Consider the following 21317-nt stretch of genomic DNA (forward strand, 5'->3'; position numbering starts at 1 on the left):
AGTGACCGTATGGTCTGAGTCCAAACAACAAGTGGTCGGGGCGGTGGATGTGCATGTGTCTGCGCCGCCTGCAGAGACCGTTACTGTACAGCCGGATGGATGCATTCAGCATGGTAGGAAATTAAAGAAAAATGTATATGCTATAGAGGTGGGATGAACATGCGGGGTGTGATAATGATTATGTCTATTTCTTTTTTCTATTACAAACAGTCCTTGGTGACCCTCAGTATGCACCACTACCAGAACTGACCGATGAGGATATCGAGGCTCTCGCCGACATTCCGTTGTGGCCCTCAGGCGCTGTTGGAACAGCTCGACTTCACTCCAGCTCAGTGGATAGACCCTCCAGCTACTTCCGTAGGGGGTACCGCCAGGGCAGAACCTGTAAACCATCAGCCTGCAGCCCCCGCCTCTGGATCACGACCCATCATCCAGGCCTCTATTCACGATCCGCCAGGCACTGTGAGTCCCTACGCCTACGGGGCAGTGGCTACGCTCCTACCTGTCGGTGCAGCGGTTGCTGGTGAATACATTGCGGGTGGGCCATGTACCAAATGTTGTAAGGATTGTGCTGATAAATTAACCGTGGTAACTACAGCGGCTGATGTAAATGCCTTAACCATTGGTCGTCAGTGTAAACTGGGTGCATTGTCTGTGAAACGTAATGACATCAGATTTCAGGCTATCGAAGAGCAAACGAAGCAGTCACTCAAGACACTCGGGGCCATCAAGGCCGAGATAGCGCGTGATCGTCGTGCTATTGCATCCCAGAAAGCCGCGCTAGTGCGTTATGGTCTGGCTATAGAATCAATACAGCAGAAGAATTTGGCAGTCGAGGCAGCAGTGCGTGTTAACACTCTGGCTTTGGATAGGGGGCCTAAGATATCTAATATAGCTCGGAAAATATGGCTAATTGAAGATCCGGCGCAGGATAACATCAGGGCCTACAAGGCCCTGTCTGCCCGGATGACTGTTATGAATAATGCACTGGATAAGCTTACGATGAATCGTTAGTATTTGATTTGTGGTTTTGGGGTGTTCTTTTTATTTTTTGTTTGTTTGCTTTTTGCGTTTATTCTGTGGAGGGGGTAATTTTTTTTGTTTTAAACTGAACGCAATAAAACTTTTTTCTTTTAATATCTGACTAACTTTTTTTTTTTTTTTTTATCTATCGGCATAAAAACTATAGCTGAACACAATGCATAAAGCTATTAGCCCCAGGAAAAGGAAATTCAAATCTGTAGATGTAAATCCCAAGAGACGGCGTAGATCTGATAGCGGGGGTAGCATTATGGATGTAGAACTTGAAGAGATGGCAATGAGGTATGATGCAACCGGCGATACGTCTCATTTGCTGGCTGTAGGACGTGTGGGGGGTGGGGGCATGAGTGCTGAAGGTGGTTTAGACATGCGGGAAATACGCGCCGACATAGCTAGAACTAGACGTGTGTTAATTGCTGCTGATGCATGGGGGGGTAGAATGACGGATGCACTAGACAGGGCTGCTATGATAAATGTTTCGAACGATCCATGTGTAGATGGCGGGGAGGTGTGTGTGGGGTTAGATGTCCCCGGGGATTTAGACACACGGGATGTGTTGTATGCGGCGGCATACACCAGAGATGTGCTTAACACTGTCGATGGGTGGCTGGCTAGTGCACAAGAGAGGCTAGACATAGCCGCTCAGATAGACATAACATCGTCGATAGATGTATCGCATGTGTCGCAACGTGACGAAGGGGATGGTGAGGGTTTTCAGGAACCCCTGGCTGCTGCAGGGGGTAGGACTGGTGACTCTATAGAGTCGAATATACAGGGCGGTGGCGGTGGTGGTGGTGGTGGTGGCGGTGTTGTTGATGTTGATGGTGACGATGGCGGTGCTGATGTTGTTGGCTGTGGTGATGATGATGGTGGTGATGATGGTACACCTGCGCCTATGGAGGCCGGTGATGATGATGACGAGTTGCATACTAGATTATTTCCCCGCTTTAACGGTTTTGAGGTTAGACAGACCATTGATCTGAGAAGTATATCCCTTGTAAACGTGCAAGAGGTCCCTGATTTGATCAGGGAGAGGCTGTCGGGGGTCATAACAAACTGCTCACAGAGTACAGCCGACGGTAGTGTCTTAAACGTTGTTTTGAGAGGGCCTTCATTGGCAGCTGATGTGCAGGCTGTGCTTGTGGCAGGTGATGATTACAATGCAGATTTGTTTATGGATCATATCAGCCAAGTCATACAGAGTAACGACACAGGTCTGACGGATGATGTGTTAGAGCTGGTGGTCACAGGGGTCCATAACAAACGGGGTGGTGGGCGTCTGAAGTTAAAAACAATTCCCTATGATGAGATCATAAACAAGAAGAAATTAAATCTCTACACACCTAGTAACACGCATAACAATTTGTGTTTCTCACTATGCATGATACATTTTCTGCAGGAGGGGGTAACCGGAGGCAGTACAGTGCCCGACGAGACTAATTTGGAGGCGGCTCGCAAATTACATAGCGAGCTGGGGTACGGTCCAGATCACTCTGTGGGTTTCTCGGATGTTTTCAAATTTGAGAGACATCTAGATGTTAAAATCTTGATATTTCATCATAATGATGCATTCAAGAAGCTGGAGATGTTCCAGACGCATACGGGCCAACATCCTAAAACAATATGGTTGTACCTACATGATAACCATTATCATCGTATAGTGAACCGCACGGCTTTCTTTGGTACGCGACATGTGTGTGAATATTGCTACAAGGCCCACGAGGGAATTCTATTCCACAAATGCCCGGTCCATTGCAATGTGTGTCTGACAGTGTGCGATAGCCTGGCAGGTCGTACTATAAAGTGCACGGACTGTAGTCGTATATGCCGCTCGCAGGTCTGCTACGCCATACATAAGCAACATTCTGCCGTACATAAAATGATACCATGTGAAAAGATCAAATACTGTAATCGGTGTTGTAGACAGTATATCATACCGCAGAAGAAAAAGAAGAAAAAGAAGAGGGGGGAGGAGGAGGAGGAGGAGGAGGAGGGGGGGGAGGAGGAGGGGGAGGAGGAGGAGAAGGCCTATAAGGGGCATGTATGCAGCGTGTCAAAGTGTCATCACTGCGGTGAACCGATACTCAGCGACACTGTGCATGAATGTTTTATTCAGCCGTACGACCGCCTTAAGAAACGCAAGCGCAAGGGTCGACGCCAAGGTGAGGGGGAACCGTTATACGACGGCTGCACCTGTAGATGATGATGATGCTGATAATAGCCGTTTATCTGATGATTACATATTTTATGATTTCGAAACGCGCGTGCATGAGGGTCGACACGAAGCAAACTTTGTGGCTGCTAAGACTTCTGAAGGCGAGGAATGGTATGCTAGCGGTACAGATTGCGTGGGAGAGTTTGTGAGACGCTACAGAACAGGGGCTTATAGGTTGTTTACATTCATTGCACACAACGCATCGGGCTTCGACAGCTATCTCGTTCTGGAATACATGACCAAGCAGGGTATTATACCCTTTATAGTCATGAAGGGTAGCAGAGTCGTTATGATGCGCGATGATGCCTACAGCCAGAGATGGGTCGACTCATTTAGCTTTTTGCCCATGCGGTTGGCTAAAGCACCGGAGGCGTTGGATTTTGAAGATATGGCGAAAGGTCATTTTCCTCATAAATTTAACACACGGGCCAACGATTCTTATGTCGGTGCATACCCTGAGATCTCATATTATGGTTATGATTCCATGACTAGCGATCAAAAGACAGATTTCGCTATATGGTACAGATCTGTAAGGCACAAAAAATTTGACATTCAGAAACAGCTGCGCCGCTACTGTGTCAACGATGTGAGGATCCTGCACACGGCGTGTGGGATCTACAGGGCAAATTTCATAGAGTGTGTAACTATAGACCCCTTTGCATATGCCACTCTGGCTTCGGCGTGCATGGCCACCTTCAAAAAGTCGTTCTTGAAAAAAAACGTCTTGGCATTGACCTACGAGGGGGTCTACAGGAAAAAGCAAAAGTCGTTCTCATGTGCATCCATCCAGTGGCTTGAATATCTATCCCACTCCAATAACCTGGAGATTCAGCACGCTCTCAAGCATGGGGAGGCTGAATATGGTCCATTCTTCCTAGATGGATATGCACCTGCTATAAACACAGCCTATGAATTTGCAGGATGCTTTTATCATGGGTGTGTACGTTGCTACAACGCCGGTCATAAGAATCCTGTCGTCAAAAAGACCTATGGTGAATTATGGTTGCAGTTTCACCTCAAAGTCACGGCCCTCAAAAGAGATCATGGTTTAAGAGTTGTGGTCATGTGGGAGTGTGAGTGGCACAGACTGAAAAAGACAGATGCTGCAGTGCATGCATTCTTGGCTACTCTGAAGATACAACCCAGGATTGATCCTCGCGACTCTCTCTATGGGGGTCGCACCAATGCCATCAAAATGTACCACAAGGCCGAGCCCGGTGAAAAAATACGCTACTATGACTTTACCTCTCTCTACCCCACAGTACAGGCCCGCTGTCCATATCCTATAGGACACCCCAAGATCATTTTCAGGAATTTTGGTCCTTTGGCTGGGTATTTCGGCATCGTCAAATGCACTGTGTTGCCCCCCAGAGGTCTTTACCATCCTGTGCTCCCTTACAGGTGTCATGGGAAGCTGATGTTTCCCCTCTGTGGTACATGCGCCACTGAGCTCAATCAGACAGACGCATGTCATCACGGCGACGATGAAAGGGCTCTGACAGGTACATGGGTGACTTTAGAGGTACAAAAGGCCGTAGAAAAGGGGTACGTGATAATACAGATGCATGAAGTATGGCACTACCCCAAGCGGTCAAAGTCTCTGTTTAAAGGGTATGTCAAAACGTTTCTCAAGCGTAAACAGGAGGCTTCAGGATACCCCAGCACAGTGGATACTGTGGAGAAACAGCAGGCGTATGTGCAAAACTATCTGGTTAAGGAAGGCATACAGCTGGATCACGACAACATGATCGTTAACAAAGCCATGTGTAATTGCAACAAGTTGATTCTCAACAGCCTGTGGGGTCGCTTTTCGCTACGCCCAGACCTACCCACTTGTGAGCTCATTGCTGAACCTGAAAGGTTCACCCAGCTCATGTTCAGCGACAGCTATCACATAAGCCACTTTTGTTTTGTTTCTGATGAGGCGGCCCTTGTACAATGGAAACACAAAGATGCCCGTCTCGAAAGGGCTCGGGATGTTAACGTGATTGTGGGGGCTGTGACTACGGCCCATGCCAGGCTCATGCTCTATGACCTTCTAGACAAATTACAGGAGCGTATCCTCTATTGTGACACAGACAGCATCATTTTTGTTTCTAAGGAGGGTGATTGGGTACCCCCTTTAGGTCCTTATCTGGGCGACTTGACCGACGAGATAAATGATGGCGATCGGTATGGTACCGAGCAGGAGGATTACATTAGCGAATAAGTCTCAACAGGTCCTAAAAGCTATGCCTACCACACACGTCAGCACAAGTCTGTAGTCAAATGCAAAGGGGTGACTTTAAATGCAGCAAATGCTAAAGTGGTCACCCAGCAGACACTGAAATGTCTAATAGATGATTTTGTCAACAATCGGCCGCAAACCCGCGACATCACCACCACGGTAGATACCATTCAAAGGAATAAGAATAAGCTTCTGCTTAAAAACGCTACTGTGGTTAAACGACTTAGGGTGGTTTACAACAAACGCAGGGTTTTTCCCGACTACACTACGCTTCCTTACGGCTATTAACCATTTTGTTTATAGTGTTTATAGTGTTTTTATAACTTTTTATATTATTCATTTTGTATTTTGAGGTGGTATGCATATTGTGTTAAGAAAATCAGTTCATACTATACTATAATCATGTTATTAACTATTTTGTTTTGATTTATTGTTTTCAAATTGATCCATGTGTTCTTCTCCTTTTAATCTTTTTATTTGAATCATTCTGTATTTTAGGGGGTATATATACAGGATTCACATGTTAAATGTATATGTGTCATAATGTATCTGTATATACTTTTATATGCGTCATGCATTAATGATGAATGACTGTGTTAATAATCATGCATGTGTTAATAAAGAATGTTAACCGTCACATGTTTCACGGTTCTATGGTCACAAGGCAGCCGTCCGTCAGAGGGGATGCACACAGACCGCAGAGATGGCTGTTGCACACGCTACGTTTGATCCTAGGCTACAGCACCCGTTCAGCATGGTAGTATCGGGACCGTCAAACAGCGGCAAAACCTACTTTGTCAAAACAGTCATTGAAAATATGGATCGGTTATTCTCAGAAAAGATTGAAAATATAGTATATATTTATTCATGCTGGCAGCCCATATACGATGATCTGCTTAAAATAAGGAACATTCACTTTATAGAAGGGATCCCCAAATCTCTATGCGATGATACAGTCTTACCAGTCCATACTAGAAATCTGCTCATTATTGACGACTTGATGAACGACGCATGCAATAATTTAGAGGTTCAGTACTTTTTTACCAAATATGTACACCATCGTAATCTCAGTTGTATGTATCTGGTTCAGAATTTATTCATGCAGGGTAAAACCAGCCGTACAATCAGTCTAAATACCAATTACATGGTTTTGTTTAAGAACCCACGTGACAAATATCAGATTATGCTGATAGCCAAACAGATGTTTCCGTGTAAGACAAAATATTTTCTAGAAGCCTTTAACGACGCTACCGAGATGCCTTATGGGTATCTGCTTGTAGACTTTAAAGCCATGACCCCAGACAACATGAGACTTAGAACAGATATATTGGCGGACCGGCATGTTGTATACACTCAGAGAGTAAAGTGATTAGCCCCAAAAGACCATGTCCTCACGTATAAGCAGAAATCGTGAACGTCTTAAGCAACTATATAAAGCACCTCCAGCACAGCGTAAAGCTATCCTCAGGACAGCCAACACCGACTTTATCAACTCACTGTGTGAAATAGCCTTGAACATTTTACAAGGCAAAATACCACTAACCCCCCGTCAGCATACGAAATTGCGTAGACGAAAGAAGGACCTCAGAATACTCGCCAATAAAAATGTACTATTATCTAGAAAGAAAAGACTAATCAATCAGACTGGTGGATTTCTTCTACCCCTGCTGTCTGTGGCCGTACCGTTGTTTACAAGCCTGTTCTCAAGAGGAGGGTGATTATAATGGAACATACGCACAAGATGTATCTAGTTCCTCAACATCAACTCGATGCCTTGAAGCATACCCATCCCAGGGATTCTGTTAGACAGACTGCTGAAAATGAGCTGGATAAGGCCATTGCGATGGTGTTGAACACTCCCGATACAGACCTATATGAAAAAGCTGCCAGGTACGGAGCGGTCCTGCAGCGTTATCTATCCATGGTGAAACAAGGACAGCGTGAGCATGGAGAATTAACTCTGTCACTTGCGGATGGGGGCCCAGTTCATACACCTGTGGCGGAACAGCATGGTGTTGATGACGATGATGGCAACGGCGATCATATTTATAAGGATATAATGAAACATATACCCGTCAGAAGCAAGAGCAACACCAGACATATCCTGGACTCTTTAAAGAAATCTAAAAATGTCTCATGGACGGACAAGGGGGAGCTCGTTTTACAAGGCGAAACTATTAAGGGGTCCCATATGTTTGATCTGTTAAAGAATGTTACCGCCCCATACCATGTTGTCGAATCTGTCAGACCACAGGGATGGAATGTATTTCTGAAATTTTTAGCCAGTAATAATATACCGCTATCGGCTATCCCTAATAAACAGCTCAGACAAACTGTAGACATGTATAAGTATACGCCCTCAACTAAGGGTGACTATGCGGCGGCCGCTATGCCTGTCTCATCTGGTAAAAGGAGGAAACGTAATCAGACAATGCCGTCTATTACCTCCCCTGGAATGCCTATGGCCTTGTGGATACCATTTTGAATTTCTTATGTATCTTTATGTATATGTTATAGCCTTAAAAATAAAAACAGTACGACTGAAAATGTAATCAAATCATTGTTTTATTTTTTATTATCATACCAAAAACAACACATGTTACATGTTACATCCGCATATACATGACTGCACACATGACATATCATGTTCATTACAGACACTAGGTTGTACACGGCCAACAAAGTCATAAACCTTTTCATCATTACGGGGTAGATTATCTCCGTACATTTTCAAAAACTTTTGATAGGATACACCTTTTTGCATATTAAACAAGAAAAAAACACAGTGGTGCCCACATGCGGTACTTGATCGATCTTGGACCTGTTGTGTAGAATGAACTACATCTATACAGTGCTGATCGAGAAAACGCTGTACGGTCTCAGGAAACTCAGAGTATGAGGAAGGGTTGCCGTAGGAGTCGAAAAAGTATCCCTGGCTCTCAGCCGTAATATATATAGCTAGCCAATGGGCCCCGGCCATGTGTGAAGGTTCGGTGTTGATCACCAGCATTGCAGGCCTCTGACGAATTTCCCGGGGTAGATGATTACACGGCAACGCACCAAGAAAATAAGCCTTGTGTGCCATTTTCTGACACACTGCTGTCAGCTCTATAGTATTCATATCGCAATGTCTTTTCAGTAATAGTCCAACAACACCTGCCGTCTATTTGATATCTCTATAACAGAATCATAAACTGCATAACATATCAAATTGACCGTTGTAGCCAGTGCTGCTCTGAATCGTGCTTCTAGCCTCACATTCCCTGTTCGGACTAGCGATACATGTTGTCCACAACCCTCGTCCGCCTCAAGGTTGAAACAAAATAATGCATACCCATCTCCAAATTCCTTATGATTAATAGCTATTTCTCTATCTTTGAGCTGACGACCTGTAGCCTGAATGAGTTGAAAATATTCGCGGGTATAGAGGCCATTTCTAAAGTCAGGCTGGAAGGGTTTAGCAGGATAGGCCTGACCGTCGCAGTATAGGGATAAAAACTCAATGCCGAAATGCTGGATTCTGAAAGGATTCCTAGCGTAACTCCCTGTGAATGCTTCGTTATTCACAAAACCTATAATAACCATCTTGGGTATTTGTCCTAGAAATAGATTATCCTGTGTGCATATTCTGCTGCCAGCAGCGATGGATACATTCTTTAGACACACCCTATCAACGGGGTATTTGACGTTAGCTTGGTTTAACGCCCGGGCATGGGCCAGCTTGATGCCTGGTGCTATCGCTACCTTTTTAATGAAAACATTTGCAGACACTATAGATACACGGTATTCCGCAGCACCATCGGACATCAGACAGAAATTATTTTTTGCTCTAATGAATCTCATGCGTAGATCAACTCCGTTAATCAACAGTTTCTCCTGAAAAAACATATCGACGTGTATAGGGGATATCAGTTCAACGATACGACTCCGACCCGTATATTCGCTCCTAGTCGTTAAGCCTAGATTGAGGCCTCCAGGAAGAATATCGTCCATATGACCGTGGGTGTCTTTCTGGAATAGACCACAGCCAAATTGGGTGTCTAATGTCCCGTTTCCATAGTTTAGCAGGCATTCTATAATGCCTCTGTACGGATAGGTGTTTGACGACTGGGTGATAAGCCTATCACCCAGAGTAATATCTACTTGGGAGAATAACGTACATCCTGGATAGTTAATCAGTCCCACGGGTGCCGCCGGAGCCAAGTCTGTTCCATCAGGATTAGTAATCTTGATCCTCAGGTGTAAATACGTATTGTTTAGGTCTATATAGTCTTCGCTACTGGCCGATACAAAGAACTCTATGGGTCCACCATCTGTTAGCGCCGATAGCGGGGGTATTTCAATATATGTACTTTTTTCTATCGAAGTCTGCGTCATCGGCAGGGAGAAGAGATCCAGTTCGCTCTTAATGCATTCGTCTGACATGTTATGTAGCAACGCCATTGTTATTCAGCCCCTGCTATACTAGATGAATATATCGTTAGCCGCCCCTCTAAAACGACGGTTTGACACCTTCCTGATCCTTTTAGGTTTGGCTCTCTTTTTGATAGATGCCAATCTTTTATTCTGTTTACGACGTCGTGCCGGTGCACGGGTACGCCCAGCCCCTATAGGAGGATACTTTGTTGCTCTTCTGGCATATACCCTCATGCCTGACCCCTGCTGTTTGGGCGTAGATGCAGCATGGGCTATGTTGGTCATAACGTCGCCTATAATATGTTTAGCAGCAGTCTTCAGATGAGGCTTTGCTATGCTAACCCCTCGCCTAAATAACGGAATAGCCATTCTAAAGAGGCTACGGAACATCCCTCCGATGCCGGCTCCATATTGTGTGCTGCTACCCTCATAGCCAGGTAGCCCACTCCCTGCTTGGTTTAAATAATACTGAACATATTTGTTCTCGTCGTAAGGCGGTCTATACCCCCTCATCCCTAGATAGAACTATGAATTCTACTGTTTTACAGGTCTAAAATGCAGCTTGAGTATCACTTTACCATACGTGAATTTTATATTTGTATTCTGGTCAGACTTTAGATCAATTTCAATATCTCCAAGAGGGTCTCGGGCTACGTGTACGTAATGCGGCTTGTCGAACATGTGAATGCAGTGTCTCCTGCTGGTGTCGGTTATATTAATACTCCTTAGCAGGGGGACATAACTATCTCCGACCAACTGATGGTCGACAATGTCGCTATATATGAACATGTTGTAACACCCCCCATGAATATCGGTGGGATGGGGGGCGTATGTTGCAGACGTTTTATTGGCTGGTAGCTTGACCCCTGCATCGAAACCCAGCATGGCAGCCAGTTTTCCTCTAAAGACGAGCGATAGGTGATCGTCTCCTTCTACATATATGCGGTTTCTAATACCTTCATGATGTAGTATAACTCTACAGCCAGGATCATATTTGGCCCAAGTCTTGTTGATTTGTAGTAATAACGATCCGATACTCTCATAAAGCCCACCAACTAATAGACATGATGTCCTATGACCCGTTTTACCATCGTGAACGGTCATCGTAGCGTCCTCGGTAGGAAAACTATGCCAGCTGCATGGGTACTGAGCTTCAATTAGGCCTACTTCATAGGGCTGCTTGGTGTGTATAGATTTTGCTAATTTAGTTCTAAAATTCCATATCTTATTTTGTGGGTAGATCCCTGCCGACGCATTACTTGCCAGAGTCACATAGAAACCCCCAGACACCTCCTTATCCATAGTACACTCTGGATATACTGGGTTGTATGTCTCTTACGCGTCGACTAGTGTCTTTTCAGCTACCCATGAATTGAAGGCATCCGGCCATCCCAGCCATTTGGCATATAATAGATTCTTAGACCCCGCCCTTTTTCTATCTATAATCTTTTCTATTTTATACACTTTGTTTTTAGACACTATAACTTTTTGTAGCTCTTTCTCATAAAATGTTCCATGGACAGGGGCGCCTGCATAGTCTTGCAGCTTATAGACTGGAGGACACCTTGCTATGCGTTGTGATATTACAAAATATTCATCTGTAAATGTCTGCTCATATCCTTTTCGAAATGTAGCTCTGGCTTTTGAAATTCTAACCGTGTCACCAACATCATATCTAAACACCACCAACGGCTCTTGAGTGGTTTTGTATAGCGTATTAAACACAGTTTTCTCATTATTTTTATCAACACTGACCGGGGTCATTTTTATCGATCTATGGTATGAATGGTTATAAGCATGGACCATATCCTGTAGTTTATCCACATATCGTTTGGAGTTGGCAGCTGTTAAATATCTCCACATGCGGGTTTTCAGAGTCCTGTTGAAGCGCTCCACTATGCTGGCCTTGGTCTCGTTAGATGTAGAGAAATGTTTGACGTTGTGCCGCTCCATCAAACGCTGAAAGATCTTGTTATAAAATTCTTTACCAGCGTCAGTCTGCAATTTATCGGGGATACGCCCTTCGCTGAGAATATCACCAAAAGCTTTAGCAACGTCGATAGCCCTCTTGGACGGTAATGGACGAACCCATGCATGTTTTGAGAATACATCGATGCACGTCAACAGAAAATACACACCATCATTTTCGGGTGCGTACTCTGACATATCCACTAAATCAGCCTGGAACTGTCTATCTACCCCACTAACCAATACTCTATTTCTGCGGAAATGTATCGGTGCAGGTACATGCAGAGTGTAGGGATCCTGCTTCAACAGCCATTTCTTGATATATTTCAGAGGAGTTACTGCACCCTCACTATGTGCAAGGGCTGTTCGTAGCTTATTGATACCTCCGTAACCCCCTGGTCCAGCGGGGTCATAATAAGTCTTATGCATCAGTTTATCCATGTCGTATGACTGCAACAAAAAATGAATACTGAAACACCGATCAGAGTTATCCATCCTTTTATTTAAAATGTCTGGCCCCTCGATACAATGCGCAGATATATTTTACAGGCAGTTTTATTTCTCTGCACCATTTTACAAGACATCATGCGAGCAGTTCTAATACCCTCTGCGTTTGAGGGATTATTCAACTTCAAGACATCCGATACAAAAGCACATATACACATGACATGTCCGACGGTAAAACAGTCCCCATCGGGGAAATGGGTAAATATTTCAGCTATCATTTGATCAGTAGGTTTATCATACAAGAATTTCATGACCAAATCATTCCAATCCTTATACATACATTTGATATAAGCATTATGTTGGACAAACGTATCATTTTCTATGGCAGCATACATCAAAACGGCTAGTCTATCTGATACATACTTGCTATCCGCATCATATGCATAAGAAAACAACACCCCCATTATAAACGACGCTTGACACCAGGCCTTGTATTACCGAATGACAATGTATTACGCCACATTTGTGTGGCTTCATATATCAAAAGCAGCTGTTCATCGGGCACCCCTTCGCTGGTTATTAAATCCAGTTTTTCGGTATCATAGGTGTTGCCCAATAAATCACATAGAAAAGAATCGACCACACCATAGATTTTTCCTGGGGACACAGTCAACCCTATAGTCTTCTATAAAACAGTTTCTAAAAGTAGCAGGAATGGGGGTCTATCCAATATATCACATATGGTATCGTAATGGGATTCATAGTGATGATGTGTCGATCCTTGCATGCAGCAATGGCGTCGCTGACTTGGGCAATCACTTTGGCACCCCCAGCAGTCCGCTTGCTTCTGATGTGTGATGATGGCTGCCACGCAGATACCAGCGGTAAATCGCAGAACACCCAGCGCCGCAGGGTTTAAACGGATCTGTGTTGATACAGGCCATCCGTCATCTCTCATAGCAGTGTCCACCTCCAGCTCACTGTCCTCTCCGATTTGTAGGAAGGACAGATTCAATCCGGCCAGATAGACAGCATACTCCTGAAGCCAGTGGTGTACGGGTTGTACGGCCTTTAAATCACCAGCCTCCATAGCCACGCCCCCACTTTGTACATGTTCATCATTGTCCTGTGCTGCATAGCGTATCAGAATATACCATTAGAATATGAACAAAAACAAAACACACCACGCACATATTATACACAACCTATCAAAACACACTTAGTAATACTAGCATGTAGCCCACTTTCTTATACCTCTGTGACATTTTCTAATGCTAACATAGCCCTAAACATACTCAAACACACCATATACCCCCTCATCATCTTCAGTCGGCTCAAACAGGCGCATTCTGTATTCATCAGATGTGTGCCCTGGCTCTTCATTCGTCTTAACCAATGAATCAATCTCTGCAAAAATTCCACGTAGGGTTGACAAATCAGCCCACTGTATGAAAAAGACATTATCAAAATAATCAGCAGCTTTTAAAGCACTGTTGCGTAGAGGAGAGCTACCGATGCAATGCTTATCATAGCACTGTGGTAGCTCGTCTGTATCAACACTGCGTCTGAAAAAAATGAACTCCTGGGGTCTCTTTGTATGATGGTTTGCATCCATGCGATGAAGCCTCAATTCATGCTGAAAAGTCCATTGGAATACATGGGTTCCTACATGCCAAGTGCCCCTGACACCGTCTAGCATGGGGCATAATATCTCAAAGAAAAAATTCCACTCATGAACGTTCAACCGCCACTCTGTAGCACAATCTTTAACTTTCAAAATGATCCATCCATCGACCCATGATATTACGTACTCCAATCCGTATTCGCCAACGTGTGTGAATGAATCCCCAGCAGTCCGGTCTCTCATGCCTGGAACAGGCCTCGTCTTTTTGAGCGGAGCATTTAGCAGTGCCTCATCATTACCCCTATCGACATAGTTAGACACAGGTGTACTAAAGCCGGACATACCCTCAGACAACTGGCTTTCACCGTCCACAATGCTCGATGCCGAGTAGTCCTTGGCGGGAGAAGACAGGGGCGACAGGGTGCGAGGGTCCCTATACATCCAGTTAGCGCTGTTTGATCCTTGGGTATCTTCTGATGAGCAGTCCATGTTTGAACGAAAAGAACACTGACGACAATCTGCTGAATGCTATGACCCTACAGCAGGCGTCTCACCCCTTTTAAACTATTTGAGGTACACACCCACAATACAATCTCACAAGCCCCCTAAGTGCACACTAGGCCCTTACAGATCCCTGCACCCTGCGACCCCTACAGGCGCAACGCAGACATTATACATGACAACACCAACCGGAAGTGCCGTCATAAACACCCCCACCACCCCCCCCCCCCTCCCCCCAACCGGAAGTTCCTATTTTCATAAACATGCCCAGGGAGTGGTTATTATTAACTACTGGCCCCGTTTACACGAGGACGCTTTCAGGTAAAAACGACAAAATATTTTATCGGAAGTGCCTTTCGTTTAGACGTTGACGGCGTTTTTGGGGCATGAAAACGCATAAATCTGAAACCACCCTCCAGAGTGGAAAAGTTGAATACGCTCCACCGTAGCGTTCCCGTCTACACTGCCAAGACGCACAAGATCACTGCTCAGATCTGCTCACGTCGCGTACGCGTTTACGTCACATACATGTGCCAGTACAAGGAAATAAACAAACATGTCAGATTATTTCCATGCGTCGGACCCTCAAGCTGCTCTGACGGCTCTAACAAGCGTACAGGAGTCTTTCCACGAAATGTACAGATTCTGTACAGAAAGTGTTACTGAACAGAGACGGATCTTTTGGTTTTTGCGGCACGGATAAGAGAAGAAGGAAGATTCTACGCATGCGCTCAGACATGGCGGTGTTGTGTGATGGTGTATCACAGCACCAACTAGCCGCCTGGCATGCATACCCAATTGAATTCCACACACTTTTGCGTCACCGTATGCACGCAGATTTCCTCCCGAAAACGCTTGTCTAAATGCGGAATAAAAAGTGAAGACGCAACGCCACTTTTGCGTCTGCTGTTCAGACCGTCATCGTGTAAACGTAGCCTTAATCTCTGATTACTTATCATGGTCAATGTATGATGTAGTTCAGTAAGTGTGTTACATATAACACATTTGCGTTGGCAGTCTTGACAATCTATCGCCAAATTAGGTTACACGATAGTGCTTGAGACTGATGAATGTTGTGAAATAAATAAATCTTCAGGACTTCCACTTGAACACTGATAATACTGTTCTGTTACTGTAAAGTGTTCAGTGTTCATACTATTGATGCTGCTCTTAATACTGTTAATAATGTACTCTGTCAATACGAATACTTTTAATATTGCTATCTATTTATACTGTTCCCTTCTGAAAATGCTTACTGTTGATACGGTCATCTGATAACACGGTTTATATTGTTCTCTCTTGATACTTTAAACACTGCTCTTGGTTAATACTGACCAGGAAGACTGGTTGGTACCAGGGAACCAAGGTATGCTAGTTGTTACCTAGGACGCTAGATGTTACCTAGGACGCTAGATGTTACCAGGGACACTAGATGTTACCTAGGACGCTAGATGTTACCAGGGACACTGGTCAGTGTTGGCTCTAGGCAGTAGGGTATAATTTTTATGCTCCCTACCTTGAGCTGAAAACTGTGACTTTAAATAAAAACAAAGGACTGCAATTGTTTAAAAGAGATGGTTACACATTTTAATCAAAATTAGACATTGCTATAAAACCTAGTAGAAACTTGACCAATGTTTATTTTGCCAAAATTATAGAATTACTATTAAGACATTTATTAATTTCAATAGATTTGCTGTCATGCTGCACACAATGTATGAAACAGTATATAGTGCGTTAAAATTCACTCTGGACAACTACAAGCATTCTCTACCTGGGCTGTGAATGCAAATCACCACCAGAGGGCAACATAACCCCTCCGAATGGATCTTGAATTAGAGAATTAATTAACTTTTGTGAACTGGCTAGACTGGTCCACACAACTGCATATTCAGCGTATAGGGCAGGCTGCCACTGACACCGATGGTTTTCAACTAATTTAAGAAAAGCTATATACTAACTTTTTAAAATATCTACCTGGAGGAAATACTTGGTCATCATGAACTGTTTACTGAGTATCTTCAGTCAGCTCCCTAGAGACCGGTCGTCCTGTGTGGGAGCCTGCAGGGCCTATCCGGCCGGAGGAGGCTGCATCATGGTGCGTTGAGACTTGGGAACCGGCTCTCAGAACAGCCTCCTCTCTCGGTCCAACAGGCTCCTCTCTCGGCCCAACCGGGTTCATCTGCATCCCGTTGTTAACGTATATGTCCCCCTCACCTCCGAAGACGACCTGAGACACAGAATTGGTCTTCAAACACAACAGAGCTCCACAAATATCCCAAAGGTCAGTGTGGAGCTTGTATCCACGTTACCTGGGACTCCTCCTCGTCTGGGGGGGCTCGCTTCACAGTGGCAGCGTTAAAGGACCGCGTCTCCTCACCCACTTTCCGGGTTCTGAAACCAAAAGAATACACAGTAGGGCAAACTGTATATCAGAGGGGGTGGGATGGTCTATTGGCCAGGGGGTTTGGAAACCAGTTGAAAGGTTCTGGCAGAGCTGTCATAGAGAGTGCGCTGTCCCACTCCCGTTGACCGGAATACAACCGGAAAAATAATGAGCACCAGGGGGACAGACTAGACAGTGTATAATGCATGGGGTGGACTGAGCTAAATATAGTACAATTAGAATCTCTGTCTATTCCTGATTCGCTGCTACATAGATAATAATCCACGGGTTATTGTAAATAATTTGATTTGTCCCACACACAACTGATGTGTGATAAACCTTTTTAGATCAGAAGCTCCAGCAGTGAAGCTACACGACGTGACGAGCACCTGGCAGCGAGCGCTGCTAATCCTGCTGAATCTCTTCATAGTTTTTTTTTTAAATAGCCCTCATCTGAATTAAAATGATAAGTATATATATTTAGCAAATAAGATGCATACATCTTGCCTTAAACGTTTTCAAATTTATTGGACAAAAATGCATAATAAGTGTACGTAACTTGTACTTGAGGGGTAGTTGGAAACCGTCATTACACTCTACACTGTCAACGCTCAACTGCGCCCCTGGGGTTCAGTTCCCCATGTCCTCAGTCTGCTTGTAGGCTTCTGCTACTAAATGACATCTATCTGATTTCAACAGAGATAGTTGTGAATTTCTAAACACAGAGAATGTGTACGATTTCAAGTGGACTTACCTTATAATACACACAACCACGCACACTAATCCCACGAATATCACAGCAGATTTGACAATGCACAGCACCAAGTCTGGAATATTAAAGATCTGTGAAGGAACTGTGAATACAGGGAAGGGGAAAGATTTATAATGTGTTGTCAGGAGGTTTTGTTTATGGTTTTGTGATTGGCTGTGATTGAACAGGTCAATACATTTTTAAAGACCCCGAGGCTCTTCAGACTCACAGCTGGTTGTGCATTGATATATGTGCATTGGTTGTGCTTTATCTCCTTGAGGACAGACCTGTCAGGTTTGGCTGTGTATCCAGGTGGGGGACAGGAAACTTCTGGCTGGTGTTCCCGGCAGCGTTGGAGCTGTGGCAGGTCAAGGCTGTCAGACCAGCAGGGGCCCTCATTGTGAGGGAGCTTCTCAACGTGGCGTTCTCCAGGTTGAACTGGCTAACAGACACGTCTTCAGAACCCAACACCAGTTTCCCATCCAACCTCCACTCCAGAGACGGTGATGGTCTGCCCACGCTGTAGCAGGAACATCGCACCCAGGCTGCAATTGTGCTGCAGTTTGAAGAGGGCAGGATCCTGGGAGGAGCTGTGAATACAGGGAAGAGGGAAGACAACAAGAAGAGAGAATTTGGAGAAGTCATCTTACTTCCGGTTTAACAAAAAACATTGTTATCACTACATCACCAAACTCAGGGTTGTTCCTGGTTTTGAGTCAATCTTACTTTGAATGTCGACCTTACAATAAGCTGTCAGAGTGAACAGAAAAGCAAAGCAAAAACTGAAATGAATAGATAAGAAACGTAATCAGGTTTGAATAAAATAACCTTACAATTGCTCAATGGTTTTGAGTCAATCTTACTTTGAATTATTGATCAACACACTGCTTTGTCTTCTGTCTTAGATCGAGGAAACCTTTAGATACATCACCAAGCTCAGGGTGGCTTCCTGTTTTGAATCAACTTACTTTGAATGTCAATCTTGTAGACATTAGACTTTTCTGTGCCAAAGTCATTCCGGACCTCACAGAAGAAAACGTTATTGGCGTTCCACAGCTGGATGGACAGAGAAGATCCAGTCCCGATCTTAAGGATGTGTTCTCCGTGTATTCGGTACCAGGTGAACTCGCTGACAGCAGGGTTAGCATGACTGGTGCAGGTCAGGTTGAGGCAGCCTCCCTCTCTGGCTGGAAGACACGGGCTGCCGACAGCAGAGGTGTTCCTGGGGGCATCTGAGAGAGAACCCACCAATCAGAGCCTAGCCCTCAGCTCCGGCGTCATGTTGGTCAGATGTTGTGAATTTAACAAAACTGTTCTGAATACAGTAAAATATAGTAAATGAAATGAAAAACAGGAGAAGCATCAAAAGTTCTTGTTTATCAACCCACTGCTTTGTCTTCTAAGATCAAGTAAAATAAAGGTATATTACAGAGAAGATGAATATAAAAAAGTAAACAAATAATAAAATGTACTTTTCATTGAGAAGGTAGTACATTGACTCACATGAGATACTGAGTTGGTATCTCGTAGACGTCACAGTTTTGTTCCCAGATGGTATGTAGTAGGTCGCAGTGCAGGAGACATTGTTTCCATGGTGGAGGTGGGAGGCGTTGAAGGTCAGAGTGGAGGTCACGGTATCGTTCTGCTGGAGCTGGGTGCTGAGCCCCAGGGCGGGGGTCCACGTCACAGTGGGGGGGTGGGTGTCACAGTAGGACGGGGCAGAGCACCCCAGCTCCACAGGAGTCCCCTCCACCACCGGCTCCTTGGGGGTGGTCAAACGAGGTGCATCAGGGAGCCCTGGGTACCAAACCAATTTAGAGCGGTTACTATGGAGACCCAAGCATAATTTGAACCACAGTGAGACCAATAGGACTTGTGAGAGATGTTTGTTTCAGACGGACACACATTGCACTTACCCTTGATCCTGATGGTCACTGGGTTTTCATAAAAATTATATTTTAAACTTCCAGCACATTCAATTCTAAAATAATATTGAACATTGTCTTCATGTACGTCATTGAATGTTGTGGTACAGTTGTGTGCGGTAAGGTCCCCCCTGAATGTTGTAGAACTTATAGGTTGATATGTAGTTTTATACCAATATTTTCCACATTCAGGGTTTAGCCAGGCATCATACCCGTCCCTCAAGATGAAGGAACAAGGAACGGTAACACAGGATCCACTGAATGTCATCACACTTGCTGGCACTAGGACCTTAAATTCTGCAGTGTTGCACCCAGCACCTTTAAAACAAGAGGTTGACAAATCCAAAGGCTCAATCGATGCACAAACTTTGACAATATATTTTAAGGCAACATTGAACTTCCTAAAAAACAAGATTATTTATCTGAATCAATTAAATTATTATTAGTAAGTTATATTATTTACTAAGTTATTATTTATTATTATTATTATCATTATTATTATCATTATTATTGTCATTATTATGTTTGATTTGTATGGTATGCTTCTAATTAGTTTCAAAATCTTACTTTTTAATATATATGCATTGACAGAGCAAGTACTACAGGTATTATTAGAGTACTACAGAGGGTAAAAACAGAGACTACAGGGAGAACTTCAGTGCTACAGGTATTAAGAAGGTAACTACAGGTTTCAACAGAGTGTTGAGATGTTTACCTTGCAGGAGACTACAGAGCAGAAATAGTCTCCAGGATCCAGTCATGTTCTCCTCCAGAACTTCATCAGGAGAAATACAAAAATCTCATTAACTTCTGTACTACACTTAATATCGTACTACCCTTAAGGTATTCAGTACTACACTTATAATAATAAGACATTGTTAAATGCTATTGAAATGTCTATTTCAAAATACCAGTAAATCTACCACTTTTACCATGACTAATTAAACTAATTTTTCATCATATAATACCAATATTCGAAGAAGAACAATGATAATAACTATGCATATGTGATGTATTACCTTTAAAGATAACATTTGGAAATGTTCAACTCTTGAGAAGTTTAGACAGAGATATAAACAGGAAAACAAAAGATAACACCCTTACATTAACTAAAACAGGTATTGCTTCAATAAAACAAAAAATAATATACATCAATACATGTAATAGACATTAGACATGTAATACAACAGTAATTATGTTCCTTTGTTTTATCAACCAGACATAGAGTTGACTTACGTGATAGAGGTGAAGGACTTGATATGAAGTTCCTGAAGAGTAAAAGCTTTACTTCATCTTTCTGTCTACGCCTTGGTGAGATGAGTGAATGAGGAACTTATTAAAATGTACACGAGCAGAGATATAACCTAGAGCTGAGCCAACATACAGGAAGAAGATATAGTTAGAGATTAAAGGTTAAAAAAAACCCACATCAACCAATATTAATACTGCACTGATTAGTAAATACTGTTAATACTGTTGTTGCTGTTCTCCGTTAAAACTGGTCTGTTATCATTGTTAATAATGTTAACAGTGTTAATGCAGCTAATACTGTGCTCTATTAATACTATTAATACTGGTCTCTTTTAATACTGTTACTATTATAAACACTGTTAAAGCCGTTCACACTGTTCAGTGGTAACACTGTTGATACTGTTCGGTTAATCTCGTTGATACAGTTCTCTTAATTATTCTCACTGTTGATACTGTTCGGTTAATCTCGTTGATACAGTTCTCTTAATTATTCTCACTGTTGATACTGTTGATAATGTTCTTTGTTATTACTGTTAATACTGATGATACTGTTCTGTTAATACCA

The 21317-nt window shown here is 43.6% G+C and overlaps 1 protein-coding gene across 1 annotated transcript; it reads right to left on the reverse strand.

Moving 5' to 3' along the window:
• Positions 1 to 16000: 16000 nt before the first annotated feature.
• LOC115545354 (cell adhesion molecule 3-like) lies at positions 16001 to 20834 on the reverse strand. Its single transcript, XM_030358403.1, has 7 exons — positions 20738 to 20834; positions 20217 to 20276; positions 19080 to 19373; positions 18545 to 18808; positions 17580 to 17679; positions 16752 to 16833; positions 16001 to 16669 (listed from the first exon to the last, which is right to left on the reverse strand). Exons 2-7 carry the CDS (start codon positions 20260 to 20262, stop codon positions 16448 to 16450), a joined length of 1008 nt encoding a protein of 335 aa, XP_030214263.1. The 5' UTR covers positions 20263 to 20276; positions 20738 to 20834; the 3' UTR covers positions 16001 to 16447.
• Between the last annotated feature and the right edge of the window lie 483 nt (positions 20835 to 21317).

This window comes from Gadus morhua, chromosome 6 (genome assembly GCF_902167405.1).
Source record: "Gadus morhua chromosome 6, gadMor3.0, whole genome shotgun sequence".
NCBI classification, from domain to species: Eukaryota; Metazoa; Chordata; class Actinopteri; order Gadiformes; family Gadidae; genus Gadus; species Gadus morhua.

What these genes read in the sequence shown, in the direction of transcription:
- LOC115545354 (XM_030358403.1), bottom strand. Translation starts at nt 20,262, where the DNA reads ATGACTGGATCCTGGAGACTATTTCTGCTCTGTAGTCTCCTGCAAG. An exon ending in CTACAAGATTGACATTCAAA is followed by an intron (nt 17,680 to 18,544) that starts GTAAGTTGATTC and finishes CTGTATTCACAG; the next exon opens with TTCCTTCACAGATCTTTAAT. An exon ending in GTGGTTGTGTGTATTATAAG is followed by an intron (nt 16,834 to 17,579) that starts GTAAGTCCACTT and finishes TTTTGGTTTCAG; the next exon opens with AACCCGGAAAGTGGGTGAGG.